At 38.1% G+C, this 23,219-nt stretch overlaps 1 protein-coding gene across 5 annotated transcripts in view; it reads right to left on the bottom strand.

The window, feature by feature from the left end:
• MAST4 (microtubule associated serine/threonine kinase family member 4) overlaps positions 1 to 23,219 on the bottom strand; it is a 527,956-nt gene that overhangs the window by 50,534 nt on the left and 454,203 nt on the right. For all 5 annotated transcript variants that reach the window (XM_054578437.1, XM_054578438.1, XM_054578439.1 and 2 more), the window contains 6 exons: positions 21,290 to 21,368; positions 15,317 to 15,474; positions 12,688 to 12,763; positions 10,723 to 10,932; positions 5,347 to 5,448; positions 2,814 to 2,946 (listed from right to left, as the gene is read on the bottom strand). In XM_054578437.1, coding sequence (XP_054434412.1) covers positions 2,814 to 2,946; positions 5,347 to 5,448; positions 10,723 to 10,932; positions 12,688 to 12,763; positions 15,317 to 15,474; positions 21,290 to 21,368 — 758 coding nt within the window. The remainder of the gene's footprint in view (positions 1 to 2,813; positions 2,947 to 5,346; positions 5,449 to 10,722; positions 10,933 to 12,687; positions 12,764 to 15,316; positions 15,475 to 21,289; positions 21,369 to 23,219) is intronic.

Below are 23,219 nucleotides of genomic sequence, written 5' to 3'. Positions count from 1 at the left end.
CAATATTATACATCTTTTAGAGCTTTCTATGAGTATTATTTATGATAATGCATGTGAAACTTTTAGCATGTTGACCAACGAAAATTAAGTGTTCATTGAACGTTGATGGTTATTTAATACTATTGAATATATCATGTAGTCAACCCTGGGCTGGATGCCACGTGCTTCACACCAGCTTAAGCATTACATTGGTAATCTAGTTAAAAGAGACAAAGGCATCTAATTATTCATCCCACACTGGAATGCATCCTTGAAAACTCAAATCTAACTCATTTTACTATTCATTTTGATTTTGATACGTAAAAAACATGTTTCATTAAAAAAAAAAAAAGAACATAAAAGAATTTTCACCAAAACTTTGATAGGACAGGATCACAGGTAATTTGCACTTTCTAATATTTTCAAGCTTGAACATGTATAATAAAAGTTACCGTTTTTAGTTATATATTTTTGTATGTATCTAAAATTTCTTAGGCTCTTATTTCATGTATTCATGTTCTTATAAATAGAATCGCCACTTTGGGGAGAGATTACATATGAGATGAAGCAAAACACAAATGGAGCATTGTCTTTGAATAAAAATAAACTCCAGATTTGACAATAACTGGAGACCGACACTCACTTTCCCAGTTTACCTGTAGGGAAAATTTAAGAGTAAGAATGAGCTCAGTACAAAGTATAAGCTTTCCTGGTGTCATTCAAATGCTGCCAACATCCTATGTGGCCAGCCCTGTACACTTGTGAACAAGGAGTTGAACTAAAATGTATTCAGTTTGGAGGGGCATTCAAGAAAAGGGGCAGTTTTAATATTGTTTAAGTAAAATGGTAACAGCACTTCACGTTTATTAAGCATCACTACATCTTAGGTACAGAGATAAACTCATATGACCCTGAAAACAGCCCTTTAAATAGGGAATAATATTACTCCATTTTTAGGAAAAGAACACCGAGGCGCAAACAGGCCCATCAATAGCACAGCCAAGGCCACAGAGCCTGCAGTGCTGGTCACGAGGGTGCAGCCCTGGGCAGTCCCACTCCAGACTCTCACTCCTGACCTTCAAAGGTCAGGCTTGAGGGGACAAGGAGGGGAAGAAAATGTAGACCAGAGTTTGTAATAACCGCATCTTACATGATAACAGATAGATTAAAAACTATCCTCAGAGATGAATCAAGAAAATCAAAACTTGTCAAAGATCACTGTTAATTATTTTAGACTCTGAAGGTACATAAAGGGGCCTCAGATTATTCACCTACCAAGCTCAGCCTATAGTGGTATTTACTGCCAGGTAAGAAAACCGCAAAGAGCTCATTCAGTGCACCACTCAAGGGCTGACACAAACTTAACTACTCCAGCGTGAAGTGTCACTATAATATACTTTGACAGCCTCCCCCACTCCAATTATTTTCATAAAAAAACAAATTAAAAAATGGTTCTGTTTTAAATGGAATTTCTGCTAAATAACTATTATCTGGGAAATACATATTATGTGTAAGCAGTGGGTAGTAATGGAATGGAACCAAGAGTCAGCTTTTGAAGCAGGAACCTGAGGCATCATTTTGTAATGCCTGAAGAGATTTTTAAAACTCATCTAAATACCATTAAACATCTGCCCTTTTTATTTATTTCATTGATTTAAACCATTTCTGAAGACTCGTGATTCAAAAAGGTAAAGATGGTAATTTACAAGCCATGGGGAAAAATCTCTCCCCAGGGAACTTTTCAGAAAAGCAGCCACCAGTCTCTGATAAGTGCTGAATCTGTTGTGGTATTGCTTTCAGTACAGTATAAATTTTTCTGGCATTATCTCTCAGGAATGCATGCATCATTTCCCTGGAAGCAAAGATCCAGTGGCCGTACGTGCAAACAAAGCAAGGAGAATAGGAGAGCAGGGCAGAGAGCAGCAGGTTCCCTGGCTGTGGATGGAAAAATTCTGTGCTAACAGTTACCATCATTACAAACAATTTAGCAAGACAAACACTGTTTGCAAATTCAATTTAATGAACCAGGAAGACAATTTTGAATGAAGGAGTCCATGATTGTGTTTTGAGTCTTTTTAGGCAGTACATAACCTAAATGTTTTCAATGACAATCCCAAACAATAAAGAGCAGGAAAAGGAAGGGGAGGGGTTATTTTCCAATATTAGATTTTTAAAAAATCACTAAGATAGTGCTTCCTCTTCTTTGTATTTAATAGCATTAGACCTGCTTTTTTTCATTTGAATCAACCATAAATCCTTTTATAAGCTTTAAGAAACATTTTCCTCCACTGGCTTTCCTCTGTTATATGGCCTTTTGGGGACAAATAAAGAAACGAACAAAAACCCAAAAAACAAACAAACAAAAAATCTACCAACATTGTCCCTGATTTAAAATAATTTATCATTAGTTACTTTACTCCCAAATTACTTTAAATGTACATGTCACTTTTATGTTCATTGTAATTAATTTCTTTAGCAACATTTTCAAAATTAAAAGTGTCTTTGAAAAACACTCAACTGAGTTTTGCAAGAGAAAAAACGCACTGAGAGAAGACTGAAATCAGAGCCGCGCCGGCACACTGGCATTGCCGAGTGACAGGCCGCTAGGATTTCAAGGCCATCCCTATGCTCTAGGTAAATGCCAAGTGGGGCACGTTCACTTGCTCCTCAGGACTTAACTTGTAGCTATTTTTTTCGAATCACAATTGGTCCCCAAATTTGGACTTTGCTCTACTGAGCCAAAACTTGAGGGGAAGAAAAGATTTGTCACTAAGTTCTTGTATAAGGTCACAGTGCATAAGCAAGTGAAAGGTTGGTCTGGCCAAGGTACTCACCTTCCAAAGGATCCTTATTGAGCCCCAGCTGGCTAATGATGTACCTGGGAATGTCAGTTTTAATGCCCTGTCCTTCTTTTGCATGGCCCTCTGCTGCTTCCAATAGGTAGTAAAATTCTTCAGGATCAAATTCCTAGCAGAAGACAAACACAGGTGGATACTTCTTTGAGCCAAAACTGTTTAAGGTTTTATTACCTAAGTCCCATTCACAGTCAATTGCTGGATATACACAGTAGGTTATTTATGCAGAAAGGAGGCAAATGGCTTTAAAATGTGTATAACTCTCCCTTCATTGTTAAAGTCTACTCATGTTTCTAAGATAATACATTTATGTCCTCAGTAACCCAAACAAAATAACCATTTCCAATTTCCTTGTAATGCAACTTTGAAGGTACTTCACCTTCAAAAAGTGAAGATATCTCCACTTAAGACATCTATCTTACTGAAAATAAACAGGTCTGAATTTTTAATTGTGCCTTTTTAGCAAAGTTTTAATATCTGGTAATCTCATCCAGAAGATGCAGTTTCTCTCTCTGCACAAATAGCTACACACAAAAGAAGTAATGTTAGAACGCATTTTGTCAAAGGCTGTGCAGGAAACTCTAGTACAGAGGTGTCCAAAAATATTTAAAAGAAAAAGCTCAAAATTATCACTTTTTATCAGTAAACTCTAAAATTAGGTGATTAACACTCATATAATGTGACAGTTAAGGAAGAAAAATACAAAATTAGTGCTCCCAATTACCTCTGTCCATTTGAGAAAACTGAGAGCACATTTACCTGATGTATTTTTACTGTCATGAGTGTCTGTTGCTTCTAGCATGTAGTTAAAAGCTTTAGGATGGCATTGCTCAAGATGGATGCCATGCATTTATATGTTGTAAACAATTATGCTCACAGATTTAAAGCACAGTTTCTATTTTCAGTTATACTTCCTAGTTATTTTTCCCCTCAGAAATTTCCCTATTTTAATTAATGTCCCTAGTAGGCAACTCTGAAATCTCAGGGTCCCATTGGACAATTACTTAAGAGTGTCTAAAGACCACTTCAGAAAAAGAGCCTGCTGCAAATGGAGCAAAGCCAAACCAACATATATACTCGGTGCCCTTTACATAGACCTACGTTGACAGACAGGGCAAGCCTGGAAGTACAAGCACAAGACCATTGCTGGGACACAGAGACCCTAACACTCAGAAAATCCAGTTTCATCTGATCTTTAGACTGTTCTGAAAACACTGTAAATTTACTTCTAAGATCCCTTGTTTCTATCTTTCAGAGGCTATGCTTTTACTTTTTCTCTTCCGATTAGGAGTGATTAATGTAAATAAAATTCCTCTTTCTTTCAAGGCAAGATCTTCTCTGAGCCTACCTGCTGCTGCTTTGAGAAACAAGTATGAATGCTAAATGGTATTTTCCCACAAACTAAATCACTGCAGGAGGTACATGCATGTGGCACATATCTCAAAAGATATACCAGGAAAATAATAACAAGTCTTTCTTCTATCTGCATTCTTCAACTCTCCTCCTCTCTACAGGCATCAGGGTATTTTGTCCTCTTTACCTTTCCAGGGACACTCAACACCAAATGGTACTTTTGATTCTGTGGCCGTTGATGGAAGCACCTACTCCACCATACGCCTACCTTTCTCCTCAAGATTTCTCCTCTGCCACGTCTCGCTATGCATTAGTATATACTAATGGGGCTGTGAACATGTCATTGTTAAAAAGAGCTACGAATGTTAATTAAAATAAGGGCAAAACCATAGCAACACAACTTTAGATGTATATGTGTGTATGCCTAATTCTGAAAAACTGTATTGTACATAGAGTTATTAAATATTTTAATGGCTAGTACAACCTAAAAGTGAGTTTTGGTAGTATGCTAAGTCCCTTTAAAAACTATTCTTAGGTTTAAAGCTTCCTACTTCTTCACAGTGTTGAATGAAATCTCAATGAGAATTACATTAAACACATTTTAAAAGAGAAAAATAATCACTGACCAAAACAAATATATATAATTGATTAGATGAACTAATCTCTAAAAGTCTCATTTCTTCAGGTGTGGATGAGGCCCTGTTGTATTCTCCCAAATAGACTGGAATATACCTATAACATGCCACATTTTAAAAACAAATAATAATTATTACCACAGGTCACTGTATATGATATCTGCGACTTCTCTCTCTCTACATCTTGGCAACACACAAAGTGAGGCTCAGCAAGTGTTTTAAATCAGCCGTAGCAGAATAATTACTCTGAGATAAGGTGAAGCACATATTTCAATATCATCTCTTGAGTTTGATCAGAATGTGATGTGACTGTTGCTTAATATAGCACAAGTCCTAGAATTCTCACTTAAAACCAGAAAACAGAAGTCACACACATGTCATCATACAAACATTCACAGTTGTAGTTCCGGTTGACTCTTTCTATTTAGCTCTGGTCTTCGAAGTCAAATGGGATTAGAGATTTCTGATGGCCATGGCCCTCCCACAGTTAACAGACAATGGAGTCACGTCCAAGGGCAGCTTACCAGGCACTCTAGTAACCGTGCAGGGCGGGCAATAACAATTAGGATCTTCCGGACTAGTTGTTTAATAAAAGCCAATTCGCCACTTTCTGAACGATCATGAGCCTATGAGAAAAGCAATGAAAAGAATGATGACACAGAGTTGCTCCATTAAACAGAACAGAAAATCAGCAAAGCATGCTAATTAGATAATTGCAAATATTCAAACAGTAAGTGATTTAGAAAATATTTTTAAAAGATTAATAAGTGGACATTATCTCTACATAAATTGGACACTATTAAACTTCTATATCTACAAAATGGCTCTATTAGCTAAATTTTAATTGCAAAACTTTGATTTATTCTCTGTGTTAAAAAATCAAATGTTAGGGTTCCTAATAGGAACCATGAATGAAAGAGAGATTAAAAGTTTATGACATATTAAGTACAAGGTACAAGTAGAGTGGGCAGCTGCTGGGGGACCTTGATTATCCAGATGTAACATCTTACATGTATGAAATAGCTAAAAGAAGGACTGCTTTTGTTATCCAGAAGATGGGAATTTAACACATTCATGAAACACATTTTACAAATACAATATGTTTAGCTTATAAACTAGTTATTTCATAGCATATAAATTAGTTATTTCATAGCTTATAAATTACTTCTTTCAAATGTTAGGTGGATGATGTTTAAACTTGGATATGTACATACGATTCCAATTTCACATATTGAATGAATAATAATGAGGCACACAACTCAATAAAATTTAACTGACTTAAAATCTTAAAATTTTATATGTTGTCTACATGTGAAATCTAAGTACAAATGTCCTAAGAACAAAACTCAGTTTATTAAGAGCCATTTTAATTTTCAATGATATTTTCTTGAAGAAATGAGGTAAATCTATATCAAAGTAGACCTAAAAGCGAAGTTTTAAAAGTTTAAATGTAAACATCTATGCATGCTTACTTTTAGACTCTTTAAATTTTTAAATTTTTATGATTTACTTTCCTCTAAGGATCAAAAAAATCAAGGTGATGCTGGTACAACAGAATATAATTTCACAGACATGGAATAAACATTTAAAATAATTCTTGAAGGTCTTTATTCTAACAAGAATCAGGCTTCCCATAAAAAGAACTGATTATATTTGAAAAATGGTCATATTTAGCAGTAATATAACTACTGAATTTAAGCCACTAAATCAAAGGTAACTTTCTAAAATGTTTTGCAAGTACAAAAATAATGTACAGGCAAAAACAAAACAGTTACCATTTAAAAGAAAAAAACAGGAAAAATGACCATTGGTGAATAATTTTAGAATAGAATGTGTTCAAAGCGAACCAAGTAGTAACTGCCAACTATAGGTCTTAGTAACCAGTAAGAATGCTCAGACATATATAAGGAGATATATATAATATTTAAACTCTCTTTAAGTTTCCTTTTGAACTTATGTTTTACAATAAAAAGATTTTGGAAGACATAATGAATGCCAGGAAGTATGGTTATATGTCTTCTTCATAGTTTATCCTTAATCAAAACTAAACAGAAAACCTTTAAGATGAAACAAAAAAATCCCCAACTAACTTCTTGGTTGGCAATTGGGGCTAGATCCTGAATTTTCTTTTACTATAATGTTTACTGATATATAAATTCAAAAATATTAAAAAAAAAATCCCTAAAAAGCCTGCACGTGTTTTGGTGGTCTCATCAAAGGGAAACAAGAACTCCATCCATATCTTAAAAAAAAAATTTTTAAATACTCAGTTTAGATTATACAAATTCCATTTTAAAAACTGTAATAGTAGTCTGTTCCTTCTTACATCCTACTTCTAAGAATTATCAGCCATAAATAAGGCTAGAACATACAATGGGTTATATGAACTCAGATAGTATTTTATCTACTAACATAATTAGGGAAGGATGGGGGGGGAAGCTTTGTTAAAATAACTCCAAACAAAACCACACACAGAGCATGAGAAGAGTAATATTTTCTTGGCTGCCAGTAATAAGCTTCGATACTCATTGATACCCTGTGTTTGTATTTTATGTGGCAACCGCTATAAAAAAATACTGAGACCCAGATTTGAGGGGAGGTTACAGCTTCCCTTGTATTTTACTTTCTTTTGCTAAATACACCCGAGTGAAAGAAAGAATAGAGACATGAAAGCATTCTTCAGAGAACTAACCTAGACGCCAGCACTTTAAAAGGCATCAGTAAAATCAGGCTCTCCAAGCCTCAGGGCAACCTTGCCGGGTTATGCAAAAGACTGACAATGGGAAGGTGGCTGGGAGGCAAGCCAGAGGGGCACACAGTGTCACAGTTGGGAAATGACAATAGTTGCATCACGGGAAAGACAAAGCAAGTCCCCACAATTCCGCTCTCCAAAAGGGGTGCGTCCCCCTGGGACCGTTTAGTTCTAAACTCTGAAAGGACATTGTGAACGTGATTCTGCTAATAGTTTTGATTTTCACGAAAGGACTGAAGGAAATGTTTATCTATGAAGATAAATGAGAAAATATTCTTATTCATATTTAACAATGCCCTGTACACAAGTAATCCTGCTTTTCTGCCCCCCAAAATGAAATTTTTCTAAAAATCAACAACTTTTAATGTATTATATGGTCCATTCCAATGATTTTTGAAACCCTAAAATTTTATGTGTTTTTTAAATTTTTTTATTGTTCAAGTATAGCTGTCTCCATTCTCCCCTCCCCAGGCCCCCTCACCACACCCACCCCCACCTCCCACCCTGATCCAAGCCCCCACTGGCTTTGCCCATGTGTCCCTTATACACGTTCCTTGATGACCCTTCCCTGTTTCTACCCGTTATCCCCTCTCCTCTGGTCACTGTCGGTTTGTTCTTTATTTCAATATTTCTAATTTTTAATTGCCATGAATCAGTCAAGTCTCTCATACAGAAACAAGACTAAGTGGGAGGTTTCAATATGAGTAGCTTTTTATACCGATTGTACCCTTTCGGGGAATGTCCATGAAGGCATGGACAACACAGGACTAAACTGTAATTATGAGAATCTCCTGGGACAGAACTGGGGAGCTCAGAAGTGCCTCACAGAGGCTGACCAAAGTGCCTCTCTTACCTGCCTCTTCTGTTTAAAAAGGCTCCACTTACTATGATGCTAAGTGAAATGAGCCAGTTGGTGATGGACAAATATCATGTGATCTCACTTATAAGAGGAATCTAATGAACAAGATAAACTAATGAGCAAAAAATGGAACCAGAGACATGGAATCAGGGAACAGTCTGACAGCTGTCAGAGGAAAAGGGGGAAGGGGAAAATAGTGAAAAAAAGGGAAAGGGACTAGTCAAAGCGCACGTATGAGTGACCCATGGATGCGGACAACAGTGTGGGACGGACTGGGGGAGTGTGGGGTGGGCTGGGTGGAGGGTGGTAAAGGGAGGAAAATTGGGACAACCGTAATAGAACAAACAAGAGTAAATAAATAAATACATGAATGAATTAAATAAATAAAGTCCGTTTAAGAAATATAGTTTTCAAAGTATTCTCATGAAACGGAATATGCATAGCGTTTCCTGCACTTTCCGGAAATTGATTTAATTAGAAGTAATAGCAGAATTAGATTACTTGACAACAAATCCTAACAGAGAATATCTGGCATGTATACACACACATTTTCTTCCTCCCACCCTGCCTCCCTCCCACTTACTGAGGAGCTAAATGAACACCAGGCACGGAGCAAGGTGCCAGGGGGTTAGAGATGACTTGAGGGTGATCCTTGTTCCTCAAAGAGCCTGCTGTGTGCTGCTGAAGTGAGACCCCAAAACAGACCATTACAGGGTATCGTGGTCAAAAGTATTGGGATGAAGAGGATGGCCACAGGCCACATTACGGTTTTGCCTTGCACGCACAAAGAAGCCAGTAAAGGTTGTTAGAGGGATGGTCTTCAGCGGCACAGGTTAGGAGTGGAGCAGGGGCAGACCAGAGAGGATGAGAGCCTCAGGCTGGTTATAGAACAGGAGGGAAGGGTGGCGCTCACATCAGTGAGTTTAATGAGAGGGAGTCAGAAGCCATTTATTCAACACATGTGGATTGAGTCCTCTCATGCCTCACACTTTATCCTAGGTGAACATAACACGAACATCAGGTTCTAGTGTAGTGCTTCTCAAAGGGTGGCCTGAAGTGTGGAACCAGTCCATGAATGAACTGTTACCAGTGCGTGATAAAGAGAAGCACAATTACTGAGAGTAAGCATTTAGCAACTCTCACAGCAATTCTACGATGCCGGAACACCCAAATGCACGATCATTTTCCTGTAAATTAATTTTCAATTTAATTTATAGGAGAACTGGTCCATTATCAAATTGGAAATTAACAACAAAATTAAAACAATGTGTTCATCCCCAAAGATAGTCTGAGATGCCTTAGTAGACTGCAGGAGGTTGAAATGTGAGAAATGGGAACAGAGACTAGGAAAGTCAGCGGGGAGAGTTAGATGGCAAGATCGCAGAGGTGGATCTTTTCATCTCGCCACAACCAAATTGGGTAGGTCTAAGAATGGGTGGATTTCTAGATAACTTGGATGCTAATATTCTCCTTCAGTTCCATGTAATTATTCACATACTCATGCTTAGAGAAAACCACCCTCAATTATGTTTACATGAGCACAATTTACTCCCTATGAGACACAGAAATGCATTACACGCAAATATATAGGCCAAATAGGTTTTACTTGTAGGCTGTGGCTTATCAATTTCAATCAGAACAGCAATATTATATACTAATTCCACTCCACCATACACACTCCCTTCCTGTCCTGGGTGTTATCAGGAGCTAAGCATGCTGGAGTTAGACCTAGAGAAGGCCTGTGTTTATCTGTCATTTCAGAAATTGGATATTTTGTTAGAAGACGAACTAACACTAATGAAAATATAAGTTGCCATTTACCACCCAATACTACATGGAGGTTAATTAACAGGACCCACAGCCTGGACGAAGCCAGCCATTTTCCATTTAGCTTTTCCAGATACCAGAACGAGATAACATCATCAAATAATACATAGACACTCAGGCAATTTATAACTTTATGGCTAAGAGTTTGGGCGGGAGGGGGGTCACTGCTTCAAAATCCTTCACAATCCACTTATCCTGGAGCGATAGATTGTTGGGTCCCAAGGTTCCTGTAAAGGTTATTACATTAACTTTCTATTACTATAAATGACGACCAGAATCAATTTACAGCAAGTAGCAATCAGTTTTTATCCCCCATCTTCTTCTTTGCTTCCCTGGAATATGAACTCCATTGGATAGTTAAAACATGCTACGCAAATGCTCTCATAAAATTTTTCTTTTTCTTTTTTTTCCAGGGGGAAAAGCAAAACAAATCAGAAAACTTATATGCTGCATGGTCCTTACCTCCTGTAGCAACTTATCTAATTTGTGCTGTAATTCAAGGAAGTATCGTGAGGTGATGAGACCCTGGTGGGATTTATCCAAGCAATCTCGAGCCAGTTCAATAATCTGATGGTGAGTGAAACTCAGCACTCCGTCTGCGAGGGGAAGAACGTGGTCAGGAGAGTAGCTGGTGATGATTTCCTTTAGACGTTCTTCCATCTGAGCTGTAGCCTATTTAGAGATGTGCACACACAGATGTGATACAAGGAAACATACATCTGCTCGATTCAATCATCACATTTACTTGGCATTTTCAGAGACCTCCACAGTTATTAAATATAATTCTAGAAATGAAATTTAAAAGAAACCTCACTTCTGCATGATACTATACTGGTGCATACATGTCATTATATTTTCCTCAAAACCGACAGAATGTGCAGCACCAAATGAACCCCAGTGTAAAATATGAACTTGGGGTGATCGTGATGACTCAAAGTAGGTTCATCGATTGTAACAATTGGGCCACTCTGGCGAGGGATGTTGATGGGCGGCGTTGTGCATGAGTGGGGTCAGGGAGTAGGTAGGAATTGTACTTTCCGCTGAATCTTGCTAAGTCGAAAACTGCTCTGATAAATAAAGTCTATTTGGGGGGTCGGGGGAAGGAGAAGACTGACCATGTGGAGGAAAGATTTGAAGTATACAAGGGAAACTGAATATTCCAGGGTGATAATTATTTTTTCCTATGCCCTGTCACATGTAAAATGGTCCATGAAACCTTCTTCAGATAACTGATTATCTGTGAATGGTTATGCTTTCATTTCGGATCTAAATAGATTGTCAAAAATATCAAATAGCTCTGTTTCTACCTATTCAAAACTCAGGACTCTCACTATAGTTCTACAGGACAGGCCAGTAGTTTGTTCTGTTGGCCCTGTTTTCTTCTACTAGGAACAAGCATCTTACACCTCCCTGATCCTTTTCTCAAAAAACTACATGATATGTGCAAAAGGCCAAGGGGACTCCCTTGGTAACATAACTCTAAAATTTCCTTTCCAACTTGCCTGTCCTTCCCTGTGATTCCCCTATTGCCCAGCCAATACTCCTCGCTTACATTAATTGCATAATAATCAGGGAGTTTCCCTCTGCCTCCTGCTCCCTTCTAAAGTTCCAACAAGTATTAACTAGTATAGTCAGGACCTGCTTCCCTGGTGAACAAGTGACATGTGATAAATAGCTGAAATGGCTTTAATCAATGACATCGATGTTGGCTTCATTACAAATAATAAGTACTCTACTCTTGATTTATGAAACCAAAGATTTCCTTTTGTTCTCTTGCCCAGGGCTAAAAAGGTGGGGGAGGGGAGTGGGAATAAAACAGAGAAATTGCCTTCTCCCACATGTGTAGGAACACTTTGGTCGAAAAGCTATGGTCACCAGGTGGCAGGGACTATCAGAGAGCAGCTCCTTGCAGCCAAGGTGCCTGGCGACAACCCTTCGCCCAGTCCTCTCTGGCCCAGTTCCAATTCTTTTGGCCAGTTTAATGGAGAACACTGCACCTGTCGCTTCCCTTCTACAGTAATAAGGTTAGACACATAATTGCTAAAGAAATAAAAAGTTATAAAAAAGAAAAATTAGGTTTAAAAAAATGATTTTCATGACATATCAGGCTTCTGAGGGACATGGGCATGAGAAGCAAAAAGGTCGAGAGGCCTTTCAGAGCCGACTCCCTAGGGACCTCGCCAGGCCCACCCACTGGTGGTGTAACGGCAGGATTCACGTCAGGGCCAATTCAGCACACAGAGAGTGTGGCTAGCTCTCAGCAGTTTTAAAAAATGTTTAGTGATTTTCCCTCTCTAAGAAGGCTGTGCTGTTTTATGCAAGTCATTTCTAGATTGAACCATTACATCCCTTAAAACTGCCTTGCAGACATTAGACCTATGTTGCCTGTTTGTTTCAACGCTAGGCATCTCCAATTCAACTCATTACCTTTGGGAACCTTTCTTTGTAGACATGGTTCATCATAATTATTTCATGGTCACAGCAGGTGGGAGAACGTCCAGGGCTGCAAGCAAAGCAAATTACCCTTTTAAACTTGCCACAGCGTGAAATGAAAATAAGCCTTTTATTTATGAACAATTGATTGCCTCAAAAGTACTATGCAACCTTTGTTTAAAAAAAAACATACTAGGTAGTAAACTACAAAATCAGTCATTACTACACACATACCTAACCCAAAACATAGACCCTCAAAGAAGATTCAAAAAGAAAGCTCAAGAAGCGGAATACCACAAATTAATTAGAACTACACTATCTTACTCATTCAGAAAACATTGTTAAATTGAGCTGATATTCTGTACTTAGCATACACGTGTGTACTAGTTCTAGAAACCAATTAATGAACTGCACTATACAAGAAATAGGGTGGCTACAGAAACAACATCATGCACACGTTGAAGTGTGTAATTTCACACTTCTATTGCACACCTGCGCTCCGCCACGGCCCACCGCGGAGGGTTAGGAGCCGTCGATGGCACAGGTGTCACCACTGAAATCCATTTTCCAGCCTAGCAAATATTTATCTGGGGTGTTGAAGTAGTCACTGTGCACAGTGTGGAACAGTGACGTACAACTGTTGTGCACTTGTCTTTATTTCAGTAGTGGTTTGTGTTTTTTCTTAGTGGTATATAGTTGTGCAACTTCAGGGCAAGCATTCACATTCTTGGGAGGAGAGAGTTGGCACTAGATAACCTAGAAACTCCTTTCATATAATCTGAAGTGCCCTGTGTAGTAAAATAAAATGTCATTAAATAAATTCATAAACATTGGTCTTTTATTCCCTATTTCAAAATAATCTAACACATCCTACAATTACCAAGTGTGGCTATATTTACTATCAGTTTATGATACTAAATAAGAAGAGTAAAAAGTGAAAAAATCTTCTCAGTAAACTTTAATATTCAGCTGCATACCTAACAAAATCCTTTTACAGTAAGTCCATAATACATCACAGTGCACCGATTCCATACCATCGAGCTCCCACACTGTGGTGGCCCTGGAGGTGGGCTGCCCCTATCCCCCCGCAGAGCATGGACTGCTGCTCCAGGTGCTGGGACTGCAGACGCCTTCAGCTCTCAGTCCCTTCAGAGATGGCCTTCGCTGCGGAGTCACCTCACCCAAGGCCAAGTCTTTCCCGGGGCACTACATCCAGTGACCGAGGCGGAGATAAACAGGAAGGGCCATTTGGCCTGGAGGGAAACTCTGATGGGTCATGTCATCCCCAGAGCTCCCTGTGGAGTGACTACAGTCATTGGGCCTTATGGCAGCTCGACTTCTCTCTCAGCCCAGTGCTGTTTCCTCGCCTCCCTCCCGCAGGCGTGCGTCCTGAGCACCGCTTTAGAGCCTGCTTCCTGAAGAATCATACTGTGATATACGTTACTTTTTGAAACAGGGTCAGAATAAAGCTGGCTCTATTACTCAGTGTCAAATGAACTACCAATTTGGCATCCACAAAATTCAAGGGACACAACCTGCTAAGAATTTGTTCAAACTCCTGGAGAAAATACCACTGATGAAGGGGAAAATTATCGAAAGCTCTGGAAAGACTTTTCCTTTTTTTCTTTTTCTTTTTAAGTATATTTTATTGATTATGCTATCACAGTTGTCCCATTTCTTTTCTCCCATTTATCCCCCTCCACTCTGCACCCCTTCCCTCCAACATTCCCCCGCCCCCACCTTTAGTTCATGTCCATGGGACATACATATAAGTTCTTTGGCTTCTCCACTTCCTATTCTATTCTTAACCTCTCCCTGTCTATTTTGTGTCTACTAATTATGCTTCTTGTTCCCTGTACCTATTCCCTTATTCTCCTCCCATCCTTCACTGCTGATAACCCTCCATGTGATCTATCTGCTGATTTCTCAAAAGAAACCTCACAGGCAAAAAGGGGCTGGAAAGATGTATTCAAAGTCATGAAAGGCAAGGACCTACATCCAAGATGACTCTATCTAGCAAAGCTATTATTTAGAATGGAAGGGCAGACAAAGTGCTACACAGATAAGGTCAATTAAAGGAGCTCATCATCACCAAGCCCTTATTATGTGAAATGTTAAAGGGACTTACCTAAGAAAAAGAAGATCAAAACTATGCACAGTAAAATGACAACAAACTCACAACTATCAACAAACTGAACCTACCCCCTCCCAAAAAAAACCCCAACTAAGCAAACAACTAGAATGGGAGGACTTTTCTCATGTTGAATCTAAATTCTACATGTGAACCTAAATGTGCTGTTCTTCCTTTTCAGCCCCACTTCTCCTTCTTAAAGTATGAACTGCTCTTGAACCACAACTAGATTGTCTTGAAATTTCCAATGGCTAGAAGTTTTTAGAGGTGGACCCTTTGGTCCACTGATTACTGACACTATAGCAATTCATAAACTGTAAGAATTTAAAAGAAAAATAATAAGATACCTTGCAATGGCAATTAACAATACCCTGTGTAGATGGAAAAATCACACTATATTTATGGTAATTCACAAATCAATGAAGACATACATGAATTAGAGGGCCAAAAATCTTCCCATGAAATGGTTGGAAAGAGACAATCCAAACCTACCTCAGACTTCGGGAACGGGGGCGCATGGGCGTGTTCCTGCATCTGTTCTCAGCGGCGATGCTCTCAGTAGTACAAAAATGTTTCGATAAGAAGTGTAATTCATCTGGCGTTGGTTGGTATGGTAACTGATGCAACTTCTCCTGAGAGGAACAGGATGACTAAAAGAAACCAAAGTGAGGTAAAATGATTACCTCTAAAAAAAAATTCTTCAAATGAATATGAGATCAAAGCACTAAAACTTGATATACCACCATTTTATATTGCTTCCTTTTCATCTTATAATTATAGCAACTAGTCCCTATAAGATAACACCTTAATACTTTCTCTGGGAGGTCAAAATGGCCTCTATATATTCCGTCTCATTGGTCTAATATGGTTTCCCCAAAGATGGTTTTCCCTCTGGAAGAAACCCAGGATCTGCAAATGGAAAGGACCCAGCCAAAGCCAAAGCAAGAAAGTAAAAACTGGACAGAGAATTTGGGTGCATAGACAGATGAGCTCTCAACTGAGTATGGTACACTTATTTCCACTGCTTCTCCTAATCAAGCACTGTGACTTTTAGGTAAGTAACATAAAATGAATTGCATGATGTGTGATCATAAATAAGGTAATAAGATCTCTATAAATTGTGCTGCCCTTTGATGCAATTACCATCGGTATGTGCCCAGGGTATAAAAAGGAATGAAAGAAGATACTTTTCTCAATAATGCCATTGTTTTAAAAATTGGAATTTTTTTTCCATTTTACGTTGGCTAACACTATCATTTTAAAGCAGCTTTAGTGGCGGTGAGTTTTTAATCCCTTGAGTTTAGATTTACTCTTTGAAAATTTTTATTCAGTACTTGGAGCAAGGTAAGGTAGAAAAGGTAAATGGCTAAATAACATTGCTTTTAATCAATCTGAGAAATAAAACTATAAAGCAGAGACTGTTTTTTTTTAATTGGGTGGTGAACTCTGTAAACAATTCTAACAAGAGATTGAGAAATTTTTGACTAATACAAACATGGTTAAATAAACATATTTGGAAAGATACCTCTCATTTAAAAATTCAGTTACAATAGGCTTTTTCATTTAAAAAAGAAAGGTTATTAGGTTAAGAGCACACTTAATAAACACTGAAACCACAATGCAGTAACACTAGAAATTAATGACTAGAGTTCAAAAATATCCTGATACCTTGAAATTATAGACCCCTGTACTAAGTAAACACAGAGACATTGAGAGGTTTTTATAATATAATGGGATTATTTTATAAACCATAAAAATGAGAACACTACAAGAAAGACTTATGAGATAAACCAAAACTCTATTCAGAAAATACAGGCACAGCCTTCAAATTCTTCACTATGAAAGAAGAAATAAAACACATAAACTGAGCCAACTCAAGAAATCAGGAAAAGAATAATAATGCAAGCAGGAGAGAAGCAGCCGTGATAAAAGCAAAAATAAGGAAATTAACAAACAGAAAAACAGAATTAAGAATCCGTACATATGCCTCAAAGGTAAATTAATGCCCACATTTCTGTATTTAAGATTTCAAAACACTGAAGTTTATTCATAAGTTTACAGTAACCCCTTTTGGTGGCAAAACATCAACTGGACTGATGACAAGCTACTTAAAAGATGTATTTAATACACTTGGTGTGGATGTTGATTCAGGTTGCTGTAGAAATTCAATATACTTGATTATGAGCTGTGGGCCCAGTTGCTGCTGGGCTGTTATGTACAGTACAGGGATCACGTTACTTTTCTAAAATGTGACAATTAATCCCAAAACATAGCTGGCTCAAAAGTTTTACATACGGTATTTTGGACCTATACTTGCACGAGAATAACATGGAGAGATTTCCAGAAGGCAACTCCCTCTGTGGAGGGAGGGAGGGAAGAGAGAGGGAGGGATTGGGCGGGAGAGGCTTTAGTGGTATATTTAACATTTTATTTATTAAACATAATAAAAGTTGATTTAAAAAATCGCTGCAGCAAATGTAACAAAATGTTAACTTGGGTTAATTCTACAAGGAAAATGATGCGGTTTTGCCATATATCTCCATATAACTCAACTCCATAAGGAACGTGCCCCATGTTCAGTGACAGGAAATATGCAAGACAGCGATGCTGCGGTGTGAGCGTGTGAGCGCTTCGACGTTCAGAGCGTTAAAGAAGCCTGGCGCAGGGAGCTTCTCTGGGGAGAGCGCCTCTGTCATCTCAGTTAGAACAAGCAAGGTGTAAATGGAAAAGGGGGCCGCCAGGATGGGTCCACCAGGATGGAAACAACTGTGGGTCCCGAAATGTCCTGGGGATTCAAAAGGCACCAAGTGAAGCCCAAAAAGTGAGTTGATAAGGGACAAGAGAGAAATGCAAGGCTCAGTTTCTGCAGCTGTGAGGGACCTTCAAGGAGAGCCTGCGAAGGGAGTGAGGAGAGCTTCAGGACAACGGAGGGTGCAGGTGCTGCCCCATGACCTCACACCCTATTGAAAAGATACCTCCACTGCTCACAGAACCCTTGGAATGCTACTTTTACAAGACTTCCAAGAATTAGTTTGGGAGTTTCTCAAAAAACTGAGTCTCGAGTCTCATTATATTTCCAGCATGTTCTGTAAGCATGATGCCAGTGAGTCTCATCATCCAACTAGCTTGCGTATGACCTTTGACTATACCATAAATCAAATCTACTTCAAAAAAGTAAAGATTTACACACAAACTATGCTGCAAGTTCTCAGGGCAATTAGAAGAGTTCCCCCAAAATGTTCTGGGTAACTGTATCATCCAAATGAACCTTTAGTCTCTCAAGGTAAACATTTTGCAAAGGACAGTGTTCATATGCATGCATAATTTTCTTCTTGTCATTTATTTAAAGTAGTATCATGTAGAGTCACCGCTCATATTTATAAGTATATTCTTATTTCCATTTTTTCCCTTGGCAGAAAATAATTTATCTGGTAAGAAATATAAGGATGGAATTCCTCCTACTGCTGCAGTTCCATATTACTTCTTTTAAAATTAAAATTTATGAATGTTATCTGAATATTATCTTGAAAAGTCCCACAAATTAATATTAACTGCAAAACTTGAAGTTAAAATAAGTTGCAATACTAAATATTCTCTAGATGGACTGATTAAGTTCATATGATCAAATTTAGGAAGGTAGCATTTTTAACAACTTGCCATTTTATAGTTCCCATAATATCTAAAGCATAAAGACATGATGTTTACATTACATTTCAGCATAAGTAGCTCTGGAATTCAGCTAACAACACAATTGTCTGTAAAACTTAAGCTGTATTTTCAAAGTGTTTGTAATTTTATTTGTGTATGTTGTGCATTTTTATCTAAAAACTAACTAAAATGCATTTCGGACTGACTAAATGACTGTTAATAGTTAATCCAGAATTTGAGAACCTAAGAGTAATTCAGATTAGATTTAGAAGAGAAGAAAATGGAACTACTGAACAATTTTCCACAGTTTTTGTCCTAATATTTAAAAGACAAGAACACAAAGAAATTGAGGGAAATGAGAAAGAGGCCTTCAAATTTTCACTCATAATTTTTAGAAACAACCAACAGGGGGAAGAGAGAGCTGCATTCTTGTGCGACAGTGCCTACACTCCACAAATGTCACAGTTCCTTATGTCTTATGGCAAAAAGAGTAATTCTGAACGCTAAAATTCCACTTTGAAGGACAAAACAGGAATATGAGATCAACAATGTATGACACCATTTTCTTCAATAAAATAAACACTTAAGAGAAAATCTGCCTTAGCTCTGGTCAGAAGCTGTTAGAAACACAGAATGTGTGTGTGTGACTAAAAACTGTCCCAGGAGGCTTCGTCCTCAGGCACATATGGAAGTCAGGGACAGCAATGACTCCATAATGACAGATGGCTAGGTCAGGTTTATTAATTACAAGGTTTGTTTTAAGAAACATTATGCAAATTCCTTAAAAAGAGCCAAGAGCCTGAGTCTTGTTCATTTACATATTCTTATTGATAAAACAAGGGGGTTGGTAAACAGCCCATCAGCTCCTTCTCTGTGCCTCACATTTGTGATCCATTAAATAAAGACAAAAACAGCGACTGTTAGAGGGTATGTCGCTAGGATCAGCAAATGCATTATAAATAATTAGACTACTGCTGAGCACATATAAGTATTTAGTTAAAAATAGTTTTTTTTTTTAAATTACTTGTACCAGAGTCCAATTCTACATAGCTCACCCTTGCATGATTTACTAGTTAAACATAGAAGAAAGAAAGATCCTTCACTCTATTTTTCTTATAAAAGAGAAATCTCTGTATCTCAACTACAACAAAATTTGACTGATAGGCAGAACAAGGTGATATATAGTTGAAATAAAAAAAGAATTTGGAGTTAAAAGACATGATATAAATATGGGTCACAGGGAGGATTAAATGAGAACGTGTATGGGAAAACTACAGAACAAAGAGCCAAGTACTCTGTTTATTGGTGGCTGGGTTCTAACTGGAGAGGCCCGAGAGCCTAGGGAAGAACACCTAAAATTTAGAAACTACTCTTTTGTTCTTTTTGGTTGATCAATTTTGGCTTTCATTTTCCACTGTGGTTGTCCATGTTTTAACATCTAAAATATGGGCCAATAACCAAGGATGGCGACTGACGCAGTAACCAACGATGACTTTACTGTTATTTAGTAACATTTTCATCCCCTGAAACCATTCAGGAGTTTTAAGCTCCCTTTTCTGATGTGAGAATGATGTGCCATTGAAACTACTCAAGACTGTCAGGATGTTTCACAGAAATGATCTAAATGGACAATAAACTCATATGCCACAACAAAATGGAATAATGGATAGGAAAACAAATCACCTATCCTCAAAAAAATTCTACAAGGAGATGATAAGAATAATCCCACAGATTGCATTTGGAATTTGGAAACATATAATATAAGGTAGTGGTGATACCAGTTAGAGTTTGTAATTTTAATTGTAGTTTCTTTTCAATTTAAGTGTTTTAAGCAGTTGACGCTATATGCCTAGCATGGAGCTTGGGTCTGTGAAGGAGAAAAAAAAAAATAGACGAATAGCTCTCCTTGAAAAACCACATATTTTGACAAAACGGAGACTGAAATGAATCAAAAGGGGTTGTTCTAAACTCACCAGGTGCATATTCCTGGTTGGCACAAGTGCATTCAGACCACTCAATGAGGTATTTATTGCACACCTACAACATAGTGGGTCTTTCTAAATGATCATTAGCTTCTAAGGCTCTGCAGAGACAGATATCCCATGACATCACTAATTTAAACCGAGAAAGCATGTATCTAACCTACTGAATTGTTCCCAGTAACTATTAGGGTTCTTGTTGAAATGCTATAGCTTGGAGCAAGAGAATATCCTTCTTCTACCCTATTTTCATGGTTTCATCTTGTTTCTTTCTTTATCTTAACTTACTACCAAGTTCTTTTAACCTCTCCTTGAAAGGAAGTTCTTGCCCAGGAGGCACAGACAAATTCCAGGCTTGCCATGTTTTCCTTTGAAGACGAAAAGCAAGAAAACAAACAAACAAAAAATATCCAAAACAAACATACAAATACCCTGCATCTAAGCCCCACAAGAAAAAAAGACACAGACCATCAAAGTTTAATGGCATTTTCAGTACTAACACCACTGGCGTGGAACCAAAGCAATAAAACCAGATTGTGTTTTCCACCCCAAATTCCACCAAATGGTGTTAAAACAAAAGCTCCTGATCTTCAAACTTGCAATTCTGGGACTTACTCAATTGGTGCATCACAGTTTAAAAGCTTACAGCAAAAAAAAAAAAAAAAAAAAAAAAAAGGTCCTTGTTATGTTTGTTAGCTCATCACTTGATGCATAACCTAGTCACAGTGGCAGACATACACCATTTACCTTCTCCTCCCTACCAGGAAGGACCCAGAGAAAACACTGCCTGCGTAGAAGCTCCAGGTTGTGAGGGAGAGGAAAAAAGCCAGGCACTTACAGACACGGTGGAGCTGGGCGTGTTTGTCCCGTAGCCAGAGGAGGGGAGGGAAGCCAAGGACCAGCGGCGTCCATCCGTCCTGTTGATAACATGAGATTAGTTTAGGCCAACACTGGAGTGCTGTGACTCGGGAGCCCCCAGGAAACCACGCGTGTTTAGTCAAACAAATGACACAGACACAGTCAGTGAGGATGCGGAAATGTTCGGTAAGGGCCAGGATACACAAACATTATACAGCAGGTTGACTTTTATTTAAACGGAGTCAATATGCCCAAACAAGGAGAAAGTGAATGGGCTGATCCATAGTATTGATCTCTCACTAACACACTTTGACAAAATGAATACCAGGGATAATTACAATGGTCAGACTCAGCAGATTCAAATTAATAAAAACAGAAGGGTAGGAGGAAAAACCCTGTTATCTGGAAACTGATAAGAAGGGCCATGATCTTTGGAAGGCCCTGAATTCCAGCACGCTGTAAGAGCTCGTGGGGACTTTCACTGCATCCTAAAAATGTTCCGCTTATTATTTTCAAGGCAGCAGTCCTACTCATCACGCCTGGGGAACAGACAGGATCAGCAGGCTCATGGCTGGCTCAAGCCTTAAGTAGCAAATAACTTTAGCACCAAGAAAGTGGCTGACCTTATGCTCAGAATCTCTTAAGAGTTATTACATTCTGACATGACCTGGCTTTAACAAGTGTTGCAGCCAAAGCCCCTTGCAGAGTTTATGAGTATGCAGCCTGGGCCAGCTCTGGCTGAGAGCAGGCAGAGTGAAAATGTTGCACTCGGGATACAACTTAACGCGAAGGGTAGAGTTGTCCGCCCCAGTCACAGAGGCAAAGCTGGCAGAAGTCTGAAAGAGGGGAGTTTCTATCTCCGAATGGTGATAGGATGGGTAGTTTCTGGGTGGGACTCTAGTTATACATTAGGGTTATTACAAGGATCTCATCTCAGGTGAGTAAATGAAGTAGCGCAGACAATACTAGTGTTAAGGGGACACCAGAAGGCAAATTTTCTGAAATCTCTGGCATTCCAGAGCCATTACTTCATTAGCAATTTCGAGTAAAACTGTGCCTTCAAAATCAAGTAACACTGTGAAAACAAATGCATGCACTTTTTGCCAAGGAGAAAACAGAAAAAAAACACACTTTGTAAAGTGCTATCCATACTGCATTCTCAGATGGAGTATCAAATATAGACATTTTATAGTTCATGATTATATTAATTTACCACATGAGAGATGAAAGTAGACCAAATTTACCATAGATACATTTAGAATAAGTTGAAGCCAGGGAATTCAACAGCATTAGGCTTGAATTTGAGAAATGGCACAATTAAATGTTCATGGGGAAAAAAGGACGTATCAGTCTAAATTACATTCAAGGGAAAATATAATCATATATAGGCTACCATGAATGTTGCCTCCAAAAAATGCAAATGGTCCACAAAGACAAAACGGAGAATTTCAAGGGGACAAATCACAGAGGGACTACAATGTTAAGATTTTAGTAAAATTTACCTGTCATTTCTGTGACCATGATTGGAGTACAATTGAATCAAGAATGTTTTAAAAGAAAGAAGCAAAATAAGACGTTTGTAAATATACCAGAGAGAAGAAATGGTGGAGAATTAAGTCATATATTCTTAAAAAATATCTTTAAACAGTTGAAAATGTTCAAGGTTTAAGGAGAAAATAATTATAATAACATACTTCTAAAGATATCCAACCATCAATTAAATGGAAACAGCAAGCTCCTATTTTATTAAGCTACTTATTAAAGACATAAAAACCCATGCCTGTGCTTTATAGTTTAAAACCTCCAACTTTTAAAAGCAAGAAAAGGATAGGATTTTTAAAAGATTTTTCAGTCCATTTAATAGCAATTATCAGAAACTCGTTTCTGGAAAGAGTAAGGGACACAATTTC

Source organism: Pteronotus mesoamericanus, unplaced genomic scaffold (genome assembly GCF_021234165.1).
Source record: "Pteronotus mesoamericanus isolate MK-2021 breed Mesoamerican mustached bat unplaced genomic scaffold, CSHL_Meso_final contig_50, whole genome shotgun sequence".
In the NCBI taxonomy this organism is placed as follows: domain Eukaryota; kingdom Metazoa; phylum Chordata; class Mammalia; order Chiroptera; family Mormoopidae; genus Pteronotus; species Pteronotus mesoamericanus.
The sequence above is the reverse complement of the archived record's forward strand: the minus strand, read 5'-3'. Positions and strand labels throughout refer to the sequence as shown.